Here is a 15,145-nt window from a genome sequence, read left to right on the forward strand (position 1 = left end):
TTGTGCACCAATGTTCAAGTTTCATTACCAGTTTTCACGGATGATTATACTCCAAAGAGGAGCCAATACATTACATCCATTAAGGGTGCCATATATGCACTCACCGATGGTTCCAAGTTTGTTCGATAGTTAGGATGAGGTATCATTTCTCCTCATGTCGGACTTGAAGTTTATTTCCGCCTTTCTAACTACTGAGCCGTAATGAAGCGGAAATGTGAGCAAAAGCAATCCTCTTTGAAGTAAGTAACTTGCAATCCGTGCCTAAAGATGGGAAAGGTGCGTTTATTCTATCAAAAACTCAAAGAACATCAAAGGCCTAGGACTCATGTGTCGATGGCAGAAAGTAATCACGATATAGCGAAGATTTATCAACGATAAGTCTTAATTATAAGCTTTATATGGGTGCCGAGACACAGGGATACTGAAAGCAATAGTGTTTATTATGCGCTGGGCAATAAAGGTACGTCCTTCCAGAAAATGATTTGGTAGGCGCAGCTATGGCCTATTTTTAGCTCCGTGTAAGCAAAAGCACAAGCACAATTTACAGGCCAATTTTTCTTTGTTCAATTTTTTTACTTACGGGAGATTAAGGCCAGTTTGACCTTTGGCTTTGACCTTTAATCAGTTGGCGCTCACGCCATAAGAACAGTCGTCTGGTTCGGAGGAGAAAAGTGCCTAACTTCTAACACTAATAATCCAAAGCAAATATTTTGGTTTGAAATAGGTGGAAATAGCTAAAGGAATCGACACACAGACAGGGCTGAACTCATGACAGCTGCCACAGCAAATTTAGATACCATTAAAATATTGCAATAGGCCTTGACTTTAGCTGTTAGATTGCAATTTTTATTTTTGGGCCCTGAGAAGAAGCAAACTACCCTTACGCCAGGGCGGTCCAGTAAATAAAAAAAGAAGTTTTGAGTTGTTTTGTTGACCTATTGGTTAAGGATCCTTGGTCTGAATTCAATCCCAAGGCCTTAAAAATAGTTATTGTAATTATTATTGTTTTAATTTTTTTTTTTTTTGCATAATAAAAGAATTATCTATAGGCGCAACTAAGACAGGTGTCTGAAAATTTCTTTTTCTGAATCTGTAATTTTAGCCACCAGTGTAAACGTTATACATACATATCTATTAACAGAATATTTCAGTCATCCATAGCCAGAGGCTATTCAAGCTATTAACGCTATTCCATTGCATGATCGAGTATAACTTACTGCTTTTTTGATGGACATAGCGCTCGCTGGTGTTACCATATTAACCACATAAATCGCTGGTGGTGCTGTTGATGATAATGATGACGCCAACGTTGCTGAAGCTGAGGATGATTGTAAAAGCGACGAAGCATCTGGAGCATTCATTTTTAATGACTTCTCGTTGTCGGCAACGATGCTGTCACTTTGTTGTCGCACGTGTGGTTGTTGTTGCTTTAAGTGTCCAGCAGTTGCTTGTGTGCCCTCGGAAATAACAAAATTCGAACTTGTGCTTTGAGCTTCACCTGCACCCCATTCCATAGCTCCTTTGCTCATAAACGCGTTACTATCGCCATTTATTGTTGTTGCTGCTGCATTCGCTTTGTTTGTAATTGTTGTTGCTGCAGCTGTCATTTTAGGTTTTTTTGTTGGGGGCTCAGGCAGAATGTCGCTGTCTGTTTCCAAGCCATTGTAGACATTCTCATTACCGTCAAACATCCCCCAGTCGGCATTCAGGCTCAAGTTGTTGCTATCACCATCATTGCTACCACCACCGCCTGCATACAAAATGGGTGCGAAAGCAGCATATGAGTTGGTTGCTGCTGCTGATTTTCCTTTTAATATATTATGTTGATATTGTGGTGATTGGAGCTGAGCTCTTTGCCATGCATTATGTGTATGTGGTTGCTGTTGTTTGTGTGTTTCTTGTTGTTGTTTTTGCCTCCTCTGTTGCATTTGTTGTTGTAGTTGTTGCTGCAATTGCATTTGTCGTTTCTTTTGCTGATGCTTCAAATGTTGCTGTTGATGTTGATGTTGGTGATGTTGGTGCTCTTCGGTGCGATAGTCATGGTACAACACCGATGGCAAATTTTCTGGAAAACTGAGAATTTTGTTACCCGACGAGGGTGGATAAATATAATATGGCGTGTTGCCAACATTTGCCTCAGTATGTGTATGATCGTGTATGTGTTTATGTTGATATTGTGGTTTTTGTTGTTGCTCGTGTTTTTGTTTTTGCTGCTGTTGATAGATTTTCTTCTTTTGCCAGGATTTTGTAGATTTTATGCTGCTGGCTAGGTTATTTTTCTGATGCTCTTCTTGTTGTTGTTGGTAATTTTTATCATAGTCCGAGATATGTTTGTGTTCGTGTTTTGTTGAACTTAGAGCTAAGCTGCTGCTGTATGCAGGCGTTTTATGATATTCTGGTTGCTGTTGTTGGTTTTGTTGTGCCATAGTGTCTGCGGTGGGATATGCTGTCGTGCCTAAAGTGCTGCTCATTTCATTCAGTCTGACAGTTGAAGTATCTTGCTGGGAGTTTGAATGACATTCGGTTTTGATTTGAGCCGGAGGACGTTTTTCTGCAAATAATAAATAAAGGATTGTGAGAATAAGTAAAGGAAGAAGAAAAATGCGATTATCAATAAAAATACAAATAACAATCGACATATGAGGAAGCTTTTACAAAAACATATACAAATAAAACATTTACAGCAGCGCATACCAAAATAACAGATGTAATCTTTATGAAATTCCCTCAATTAAATTCTTTTTATACTCAGTTGAGCAGAGCTCACAGAGTATATTAAGTTTGATTGGATAACGGTTGGTTGTACATATATAAAGGAATCGAGATAGATATAGACTTCCATATATCAAAATAATCAGGATCGAAAAAAAATGTGATTGAGCCATGTCCGTACGTCCGTCCATCCGTCCGTCCGTCCGTTAACACGATAACTTGAGTAAATTTTGAGGTATCTTGATGAAATTTGGTGTGTAGGTTCCTGAGCACTCATCTCAGATCGCTATTTAAAATGAACGATATCGGACTATAACCACGCCCACTTTTTCGATATCGAAAATTTCGAAAAACCGAAAAAATGCGATAATTCATTGCCAAAGGCGGATAAAGCGATGAAACTTGGTAGATGGGTTGACGTTATGACGCAGAATAGAAAACTAGTAAGATTTTGGACAATGGGCGTGGCACCGCCCACTTTTACAAGAAGGTAATTTAAAAGTTTTGCAAGCTGTAATTTGGCAGTCGTTGAAGATATCATGATGAAATTTGGCAGGAACGTTACTACTATTACTATATATGTGCTAAATAAAAATTAGCAAAATTGGATGAAGAACACGCCCACTTTTTAAAAAAAATTTTTTTTAAATTCAAATTTTAACAAAAAAGTTAATATCTTTACTGTATATAAGTAAATTAAGTCAAAATTCAACTCCAGTAATGATATGATGCAACAAAATCCAAAAATAAAAGAAAATTTCAAAATGGGCGTGGCTCCGCCCATTTTCATTTAGTTTGTCTAGAATACTTTTAATGCCATAAGTCGAACAAAAATTTACCAATCCTTCCCGAATTTGGTAGGAGCATAGATTCTGTGACGGTAACTGTTCTCTGTGAAAATGGGCGAAATCGGTGGAAGCCACGCCCAGTTTTTATACACAGTCCACCGTCTGTCCTTCCGCTCGGCCGTTAACACAATAACTTGAGCAAAAACCGATATATCTTTACTAAACTTAGCCCACGTACTTATCTGAACTCACTTTATCTTGGTATAAAAAATGGCCGAAATCCGACCATAACCACGCCCACTTTATCGATATCGAAAATTACGAAAAATGAAAAAAATTGCATAATTCTATACCAACTACGAAAAAAGGGATGAAACATGGTAACTGGATTGGTTTATTGACGCAAAATATAACTTTGGAAAAAACTTTGTAAAATGGGTGTGACACCTACCATATTAAGTAGAAGAAAATGAAAAAGTTCTACAAGGCGAAATCAACAGCCCTTGGAATCTTGGCAGGAATACTGTTAGTGGTATTGCATATATAAATAAATTAGCAGTACCCGACAAATGATTTTCTGGATCACCTGGTCCACATTTTGGCCGATATCGCGAGAACGCCTTCACATATATATCTAAGGGCCACTCGCTTTTAAAACCCTCATTAATACTTTTAATTTGATATCCATATCGTACAAACACATTCTAGAATCACCCTGGCCCACCCTAATGGCGATATCTCGAAAAGGCGTCCACCTATAGACCTAATGCCCACTCCCTCTTAAAATGCTCAGTAACACCTTTCGTTTGATACCAATATCGTACAAACATTCTAGAGTCACCCCTGGCCCACCCTAATGGCGATATCTCGAAAAGGCGACCACCTATATACCTAATGTCCACTCCCTCTTAAAATGCTCAGTAACACCTTTTGTTTGATACCCATATCGTACAAACATTCTAGAGTCACCCATGGCCCACCCTAATGGCGATATCTCGAAAAGGCGTCCACCTATAGACCTAATGCCCACTCCCTCTTAAAATGCTCAGTAACACCTTTCGTTTGATACCCATATCGTACAAACATTCTAGAGTCATCCCTGGCCCACCCTAATGGCGATATCTCGAAAAGGCGTCCACATATAAACCTAATGCCCACTCCCTCTTAAAATGCTCAGTAACACCTTTCGTTTGATACCCATATCGTACAAACATTGTAGAGTCACCCTTGGTCCACCTTTATGGCGATATCTCGAAAAGGCGTCCACCTATAGAACTAAGGATTACTCCCTTTTAAAATACTCATTACCACCTTTCATTTGATACCCATATCGTACAAACACATTCTAGAGTCACCCTGGCCCACCCTAATGGCGATATCTCGAAAAGGCGTCCACCTATAGACCTAATGCCCACTCCCTCTTAAAATGCTCAGTAACACCTTTCGTTTGATACCCATATCGTACAAACATTCTAGAGTCACCCCTGGCCCACCTTAATGGCGATATCTCGAAAAGGCGTCCACCTATAGACCTAATGCCCACTCCCTCTTAAAATGCTCAGTAACACCTTTCGTTTGATATCCATATCGTACAAACATTCTAGAGTCACCTTTGGTCCACGTTTATGGCGATATCTCGAAAAGGCGTCCACCTATAGAACTAGGGATTACTCCCTTTTAAAATACTCATTACCACCTTTCATTTGATACCCATATCGTACAAAAACATTCTAGAGTCACCCCTTTCCCACCCTAATGGCGATATCTCGAAAAGGCGTCCACCTATAGACCTAATGCCCACTCCGTCTTAAAATGCTCAGTAACACCTTTCGTTTGATACCCATATCGTACAAACATTCTAGAGTCACCCCTGGCCCACCTTAATGGCGATATCTCGAAAAGGCGTCCACCTATAGACCTAATGCCCACTCCATCTTAAAATGATCAGTAACACCTTTCGTTTGATACCCATATCGTACAAACACATTCTAGAGTCACCCCTGGCCCACCCTAATGACGATACCTCGAAAAGGCGTCCACCTATAGACCTCATGCCCACTTCCTCTTAAAATGCTCAGTAGCACCTTTCGTTTGATACCCATATCGTACAAACATTCTAGAGTCACCATTGGTCCACCTTTATGGCGATATCTCGAAAAGGCGTCCACCTATAGAACTAAGGATTACTCCCTTTTAAAATACTCATTACCATCTTTCATTTGATACCCATATCATACAAACACATTCTAGAGTCACCCCTGGCCCACCCTAATGGCGACATTTCGAAAAGGCGTGCACCTATAGACCTAATGCCCACTCCCTCTTAAAATGCTCAGTAACACCTTTCATTTGATTCCCATATCGTACAACTAGAGACACCCCTGGTCCACCTTTATGGCGATATCTCGAAACGGCGTCCACCTATGGAACTAAGGATCACTGCTTTTCAAAATATTCATTAACAGCTTTCATTTGATACCCATATCGTACAAACATATTCTAGAGTCACCCCTGGTCCACCTTTATGGCGATTTCTCGAAAAGGCGTTCACCTATAGAACTAAAGCCCATTCCCTTTTAAAGTACTCATTATCACCTTTCATTTGATACCCATATCGTACAAACACATTCTAGAGTCAGCCCTGGTCCACCTTTATGGCGATATCCCTAAATGGCGTCCATCCATAGAACTATGGCCTACTCTCTCTTAAAATACTCTTTAATACCTTCCATTTGATACACATGTCATACAACCACATTCCAGGGTTACCCTAGGTTCATTTTCCTACATGGTGATTTTCCTTATTTTGTCTCCATAGCTCTCAGCTGAGTATGTAATGTTCGGTTACACCCGAACTTAGCCTTCCTTACTTGTTTTTTGATAATTTCGAAAAAATTTGAAAATCGATAATTTTGAAAATAATCAAAAATTCGATGATTTCGAAAAAATTCAAATATTCTATGGTTTTTAAATATATTCTTAATAAAACACAATACGTGAATTTTTGATATACAATTATATTATTTAATTTGTTGATATTTCGACTTCAGTCTGAAGTCATCATCAGGACTAGGTACGAAAAGAACAAACATACATATTAAAATCATAAAAATACACATTTACACAAGTACAGAACTTACATTTTCGAATGCAATATGTCGACTAGTGTAACAAAAATATAAGTTTACGAACAGCGCAAAGCAAATAACAATAAAATGTAAATAACACACAGCCGTTATCATAAACAAGTAAGGAAGGTTAAGTTCGGGTGTAACCGAACATTACATACTCAGTTGAGAGCTACGGTGACAACATAAGGGAAAATAACCATGTAGGAAAATGAACCGAGGGAAACCCTGGAATGTGTTTGTATGACATGTGTATCAAATGAAAGGCATTAAAGAGTGTTTTATGAGGGAGTGGGCCATAGTTCTATAGGTGGACGCCATTTAGGGATATAGCCATAAAGGTGGATCAGGTTGACTCTAGAATGCGTTTGTACGATATGGGTATCAAATGAAAGGTGTTAATGAGTATTTTAAAAGGGAGTAATTCTTAGTTCCATAGGTGGACGCCGTTTCGAGATATCGCCATAAAGGTGGACCAGGGGGACCCTAGAATTTGTTTGTACAATATGGGTATCAAATTAAAGGTATTAATGAGGGTTTTAAAAGGGAGAGGTGGTAGTTGTATATGTGGTCGCCTTTTCGAGATATCGCCATAAAGGTGGACCAGGGGTGACTCTAGAATGCGTTTGTACGATATGGGTATCAAATGAAAGGTGTTAATGAGTATTTTAAAAGGGAGTGGGCCTTAGTTCTATAGGTGGACGCCGTTTCGAAATATCGCCATAAAGGTGGACCAGGGGTGACTCTAGAATGCGTTTGTACGATATGGGTATCAAATTAAAGGTATTAATGAGGGTTTTAAAAGGGAGTGGTGGTTGTTGTATAGGTGGTCGCCTTTTCGAGATATCGCCATAAAGGTGGACCAGGGGTGACTCTATAATGCGTTTGTACGATATGGGTATCAAATGAAAGGTGTTAAAGGGTATTTTATGAGGGAGTGGGCCATAGTTCTATAGGTGGACGCCATTTAGGGATATAGCCATAAAGGTGGATCAGGGTTGACTCTAGAATGCGTTTGTACGATATGGGTATCAAATGAAAGGTGTTAATGAGTATTTTAAAAGGGAGTAATCCTTAGTTCCATAGGTGGACGCCGTTTCGAGATACCGCCATAAAGGTGGACCAGGGTGACCCTAGAATTTGTTTGTACAATATGGGTATCAAAAGAAAGGTGTTAATGAGTATTTTAAAAGGGAGCAATCCTTAGTTCCATATGTGGACGCCGTTTCGAGATATCGCCATAAAGGTGGACCAGGGGTGACCCTAGAATTTGTTTGTACAATATGGGTATCAAATTAAAGGTATTAATGAGAGTTGTAAAAGGGAGTGGTGGTAGTTGTATATGTGAAGGCGTTTTCCAGATCGCGACCAAAATGTGGACCAGGGTGACACAGAACATCATCTGTTGGATACCGCTAATTTATTTATATATGTAATACCTGCCAAGATTTTAAGGGTTTTTTATTTCGCCCTGCGGAACTTTTTTATTTTCTTCTACTTAATATGGTAGGTGTCACAACCATTTTATAAAGTTTTTTCTAAAGTTATATTTCGTGTCAATAAACCAATCCAATTACCTCACCATGTTTCATCCCTTTTTTCGTATTTGGTATAGAATTATGGCATTTTTTTCATTTTTCGTAATTTTCGATATCGAAAAGTGGGCGTGGTCATTGTCGGATTTCGTTCATTTTTCATACCAAAATAAAGTGAGTTCAAGTAAGTACGTGAACTAAGTTCATTAAAGATATGTCGATTTTTGCTCAAGTTATCGTGTTAACGGCCATGCGGAAGGACAGACGAACGACTGTGTATAAAAACTGGGCGTGGCATAAACCGATTTCGCCCGTTTTCACATAAAACAGTTAACATCATAAAATCTATGCCCCTACCAAATTTCAAAAGGATTGGTTAATTTTTGTTCGACTTATGGCGTTAAAAGTATCCTAGACAAATTAAATGAAAAAGGGCGGAGCCACGCCCATTTTGAAATTTTCTTTTATTTTTGTATTTTGTTGCACCATGTCATTACTGGAGTTGAATGTTGACATAATTTACTTATATACTGTAAAGATATTAAATTTTTTGTTAAAATTTTACTTTAAAAAAAAATTTTTTTTAAGTGGGCGTGGTCCTTCTCCGATTTTGCTAATTTTTATTAGGCGTACATATAGTAATAGGATTAACGTCCCTGCCAAACTTCATCATGATATCTTCAACGACTGACAAATTACATCTTGCAAAAGTTTTAAATTACCTTCTTTTAAAAGTGGGCGGTGCCACGCCCATTGTCCAAAATTTTAATAATTTTCCATTCTGAGTCATAAATTCAGCTCATCTACCAAGTTTCGTCGCTTTATCTGTCTTTGGTAATGAATTATCGCGCTTTTTCGGTTTTACGAAATTTTCGATATCGAAAAAGTGGGCGTGGTTATAGTCCGATATTGTTCATTTTAAACAGTGATATGAGATGAGTGCTCAGGAACCTACATACCAAATTTCATCAAGTTACCTCAAAATTTACTCAAGTTATCGTGTTAACGGACGGACGGACGGACATAGCTCAATCAAACTTTTTTTCGATCCTGATTATTTTGATATATGGAAGTCTATATCTATCTCGATTCCTTTATATATGTACAACCAACCGTTATCCAATCAAACTTAATATACTCTGTGAGCTCTGCTCAACTGAGTATAACAAAAAATGAGCATAAGCAGAAAGTTATCTAAATGAGTAGTGAGCGCCGCTCAAGTGATATCAGCTGCAGCCTGCAGGTGAACTCTTTGGTAAACAGTGGGAGATGCTCTTATCTATTATTGTTGTTGTTGTTGATCAGCTGCCTAAAGACAGAGGCAATACCAATTGTATCAGATTTGAAGTTCATGCGTTTGTCGCTGGGTGTATTTATTATGTGCAGCATCTCTAATATGTAGCGTTTGTTGTAATTCCTCTCTTGCTGTAGAATTTCTACATTTTCTAAATTGGGAGAGTGTCCAGTTTCTCTGCAATGCTGTGTTAGCGCCGTTTTGCTATCATTAGGGTTGTTGCAATTTTTAATATTCGTTTTATGCCCGGAAATCCTCGTTTTTAGTTTCGATTTAGTAGTCCCCACATATAATTTGTTGCATACGTGGGACCCGTCACCATTACATAGAATTTTATATATCAAGTCCGATTTCTCATATTTATCTATTCTACTCTTGGTATTACTGAAAATTTGTCGCAACGTATTATTGTAGGTAAAGGCTAAACTACATTTCTCTTTGTCATAAATATTTGAATATTTTATTCTGTTAGACAGGCCTGACACATATGTAGTCGATTTATATATTTTATTATTTTCGGCCTTTTTCCTCGCAGTGGGTTTCTTATAATAATCTCTTATAAAGTTTTTTATTATGCGTGTAGGAAATTCATTATTTTCTAGAACATTTATTATTATTTTAATGTTTTCTTTATGATAAACTTCATCGCTGATCGAGAGAACTCTGTTGATAAAATTTCTGGCCGTATTGACTATTGTAGATTTGTCATGTTTAGAATTAAAGTTAATTAATCTACCTGACGCGGTAGGTTTTTTATACCAATCAAAACATAATTGGTTATTCTTTTTTATAACAAGAGTATCGAGAAACGGTAGTTTTCCGTCCTTCTCCACCTCAATTGTAAATTTAATACTCCTGTTGTATCCATTTAGAATATTTAGCAATTCTTCCACCGTATCAGTTTTCACAATTGCGAAAAGGTCATCGACGTATTTGGTAAGCAAACGTGGCTTATAAGGGGAATCATCTTCAAATTTCTCCAGTAATTCTTCCATTACAATGTCTGCTATGACGGGGGATGCTGGGGAACCTATGGGCATACCGCAGCGTTGCTCATAAATTTTATTGTTTAATTTAAAATATCTATTATCTCTAATGCAGAAACGAACAACTTCTAGAAAAAGTTCTTTTGTGAGTGTGGTGTGGCTCTTTACCTGGTTCCACTTAGATGCTATAATTTCTAAGGCATGATCTACGGGAATGCTGGGAAAAAGTGAGATGACATCAAATGACACGAGACTCTCATCATCATATATGTATGTATCTTTTATTTTGTTTTTAAATTCAATTGAGTCTTTTACGTTATATTTGGACGATTTGGTTATGTTCGTGAGAATATTAACCACATACTTGCATAAATTGTACGAAGGGGAGTTGACAGACGAACAAATAGGTCTCAATGGGATAACTGCTTTATGAATTTTGGGCAGGCCACATAATCTAGGTGCATTGGACGTTTTGCTTATTAGTTTGTATTTCTCTTTTAAATCTATAACGTTGTTTTTAAACAATTTTTCTACAATCTCGTTATTTTTTTCTTGTAATTTATTAGTGGGATCTCGTTTCAATACCCGGTATGCCGAAATGTCATTTACCAAAAGTTGTAACTTCTTTTCATAGTCCGATTTATCCATTAAAACGGTAACATTACCCTTATCTGCATTCAGAACCAATAAGTCTTTGTTGTTTTTTAGAAAAGTTTTGGCCGAGTGTAGGGTATCTAATACAAATTTGTCGCGCGCGCTATTTTTGGTTTTCTTAAGATGATCATGTATTAGTGTTGTTAAATTATTCCTCTCAATCTCTTGCTGCTCTTTATCTTTGATAGTTTGAATGCAGTCTTCTCCGTCTGCTATCACCTTGAATAAAGGGAACCCACTATTTGTTGTTGGCAAAGAGTATTTTGGACCTAAAGAGAGGAGCCACTGAATATCTGTAGGGATCTCGGTTTTCGTAGTATTATGAAACCAATGGGGTATATTTCTAATGTTAAGAGATTGCCTATGTATGTTTTTGAGCTTCTCGAATTTTTGTGTGTGTGTTTTCCTAATTGTTGTTGTAAGGTTGTTAATTAGGAGTTTCTCGCTTTCAAAAAACGCGGTAGAATCTTCTGCATCAAGAGTTTGGTTTATTTTGTTGGTTAATGTGCTTACCTCTCTTTCATTTTTTTTCTTATGTTCATATTTAATTTTTATGATCAGGTTCGAGAGTTTACATTCCACCGTTTCTATAAATTTTGTGAGAGCCTTATTGATGTTGTTGGGCAAATGCTTGTTGTTGGTGTTGCAGTTTAGTACGTGCAAAATATTTTTGGTGGCGTTGTTTATGAATTTGGGTGTTATGCCACTTTTTCTGCAACTTACCAGAAACTTAATCGACTGTGTCAACTTAGCCAGCTGTTTTGTGCTTTGTTGGTATCGATTTGTGTACTTCTTGATCTCTATACCATACTTGCTTTTCATATGTCTGTAGGTGTTTTTGTTGGCGCGGTTTGCTCTCAGTTCCATAATTATTTTTGTTGTTTACGGCCTTTGAATTATAACTTTATAATATAAAAGACGAGCTCTAGGCCAAATATTTGTATATTCTTAATAAAACACAATACGTGAATTTTTGATATAGAATTATATTATTTAATTTGTCGATATTTCGACTTCAGTCTGAAGTCATCATCAGGACTAGGTACGAAAAGAACAAACATACATATTAAAATCATAAAAATACACATTTGCACAAGTACAGAACTTACATTTTCGAATGCAATATGTCGACTAGTGTAACAAAAATATAAGTTTACGAACAGTGCAAAGCAAATAACAATAAAATGTAAATAACACACAGCCGTTATCATAAACAAAAAATGAACATAAGCAGAAAGTTATCTAAATGAGTAGTGAGCGCCTCTCAAGTGATATCAGCTGCAGCCTGCAGGTGAACTCTTTGGTAAACAGTGGGAGATGCTCTTATCTATTATTGTTGTTGTTGTTGATCAGCTGCCTAAAGGCAGAGGCAATACCAATTGTATCAGATTTGCAGTTCATGCGTTTGTCGCTGGGTGTATTTATTATGTGCAGTATCTCTAATATGTAGCGTTTGTTGTAATTCCTCTCTTGCTGTAGAATTTCTACATTTTCTAAATTGGGAGAGTGTCCAGTTTCTCTGCAATGCTGTGTTAGCGCCGTTTTGCCATCATTAGGGTTGTTGCGATTTTTAATATTCGTTTTATGCCCGGAAATCCTCGTTTTTAGTTTCGATTTAGTAGTCCCCACATATACTTTGTTGCATACGTGAGACCCGTCACCATTACATAGAATTTTATATATCAAGTCCGATTTCTCATATTTATCTATTCTACTCTTGGTATTACTGAAAATTTGTCGCAACGTATTATTGTAGGTAAAGGCTAAATTACATTTCTCTTTGTCATAAATATTTGAATATTTTATTCTGTTAGACAGGCCTGACACATATGTAGTCGATTTATATATTTTATTATTTTCGGCATTTTTCCTCGCAGTGGGTTTCTTATAATAATCTCTTATAAAGTTTTTTATTATGCGTGTAGGAAATTCATTATTTTCTAGAACATTTATTATTATTTTAATGTTTTCTTTATGATAAACTTCATCGCTGATCGAGAGAACTCTGTTGATAAAATTTCTGGCCGTATTGACTATTGTAGATTTGTCATGTTTAGAATTAAAGTTAATTAATCTACCTGACGCGGTAGGTTTTTTATACCAATGGTTTCGAAAATAATTCGAAAATAGATAGGTTTGAAAAAATTTGATAATTTCAAAAAAATTTATATATATTGAACTGTTTATTTTCATATATCAACTATACAGTTCAGAGAACTCTACCTGAATGTTCGAAAATTTTTCGGAAACGTTTTTGAGATTAGGTTGCATAGCCTCTGTTACCAAAATCATTTATGTTTTTACTTAAATTGCCGGAAATTTTTTTATTCCGAAAATTTTTTATACTATATACTGTTTTCTTGTTCGTTTCTGTTAATACTCTACAATAAAAAACACTGCTTCCAAAATCTGTTAATAACCAAACAGCCTTACCTTAAAGGCCGCCCAAGCGATACTTTTTTACATAAAGTGGTCCACAAGGTGAAGTACCCATTTGATAACAGTTTACCCTAATGGACATAGAAAAAACCTTCAAAAACGTGTTGGTGAAAGCAATAGAATATGCTCTTTATGTCCTTTGTATGGAAGCTAGCATTTCTAACTAGACAGGGTCGGCTCTGCAGTCTGTCATGTGCTTAGCTTTGAGCTATTGAAGTCATAGTACTTCCGTGAAAGGTAGACTCCACAGAATGGAGTTCTATTTAGCTATTAAAGTCACACCACTGTCGTCGAGTATCACTAAACAAAACGATGTATTAACACCTCTTATATAGTTTTTGTTTATAAATAGCGTACCAAGCCAACTGAATAGGAACTTTGTGAAAATTATGGCCTATGGGAATGACTTTGCCAAACTGGTATCTTATACGTGACGCAACGTAATACGGCAGGATCAGGCATATATCATTAAGATAAGAGAGCATAAAACTAAGCTTGAATCCCTCAAAGAGGACTGAGGCTCTTCACAATTATGACGGACGTCTCAAATTTTGAATAACCTCTACTTCACGGTTCAAGTGATGGTGATAGTGGAGAATCCCAAGAAATGCTTCTAAAGCATGCTCAGAACATGTGGATCAATAACGTGATAGAAGCATGAATGAAATGCTATGGAAAGTCCATCTAACTACATGTGATCCAATCTGGGGTACAGTTAAGCCATGTCTTGCAATGGCTCTGAAAATTAATTTCAATACACCACGGCTAGTATTTAGTCAAGAAATTACTAAAATCTATAGACTTAGAAGAATCGACGTGATCATATCAAATCGGTCCTGTGATGGTCGTTATATTAGCACCTTAAAGGTGCTAATTTCCCCAGCTTATCCGATAAATAACCATCATCTTACCCCCCTTCTTTCCACGTGGTACGGATGTGCTTACATATAATTCGTTGGTTTTTCTATGAATTTTATAAGTGACCCCATAAAAACCTGTTTTCTAAAGTACAATTTGAAGTTCGCTCAAAAATAGCATTTCTTTTGACAATTTCTTTTTTAGATGGTGTTTAAGCTTTCCTTCCATACAAACAAATAAAGCTAAGTGCCCTTGGTATGGAAAAAAATTTTAAACATAAAAGGCTATACAATTTCTCAGAGACCTAAGACATGTTCTTTGTTAAACTAGAATTGATAGGGCTATAAATCTCCATTGTTTTTAATATTACACCTCGATGCAATGCGACTTTTATTTTGATTTATTTGCTTGACCTTTCAGCTTATTAATGTATGTAGAGGCTCTGAATGTATTTTCTAACCTTTTCACGCTTTTTACTCTACATCGCGTAGGTACTAAGGGTCACCCGACCCAACTAGATAGGAGAGTCGGTGCTTTGGCAGATCAATGCATTCGCCAGGGTTGTGAACCGGCTTTTCATCGTGCAGCTCACAAAACCTCATACGACTTCGTACTCCAACCTTAACTAAAATGTTCGAAATATGCGTAACCTTTTTTCAAATTTTCCAATTTTTTCGAAATGTTATTGAGACTGGGTTGCATAGTTCGTTTATGGTAGATTTTTCGTGAATTATTAGAAATTAAATTAAAT

General features: G+C 36.9%; 1 protein-coding gene across 5 annotated transcripts in view; it reads right to left on the bottom strand.

The window, feature by feature from the left end:
- Positions 1-15,145, bottom strand: part of LOC137245263 (uncharacterized) — a 275,054-nt gene that overhangs the window by 171,180 nt on the left and 88,729 nt on the right. For all 5 annotated transcript variants that reach the window (XM_067775629.1, XM_067775625.1, XM_067775628.1 and 2 more), the window contains exon 5: positions 1,218-2,551. In XM_067775629.1, the coding sequence (XP_067631730.1) occupies positions 1,218-2,551 (1,334 nt within the window). The remainder of the gene's footprint in view (positions 1-1,217; positions 2,552-15,145) is intronic.

The sequence above is a fragment of the Eurosta solidaginis genome, chromosome 3 (assembly GCF_040869045.1).
Source record: "Eurosta solidaginis isolate ZX-2024a chromosome 3, ASM4086904v1, whole genome shotgun sequence".
Taxonomy (NCBI): domain Eukaryota; kingdom Metazoa; phylum Arthropoda; class Insecta; order Diptera; family Tephritidae; genus Eurosta; species Eurosta solidaginis.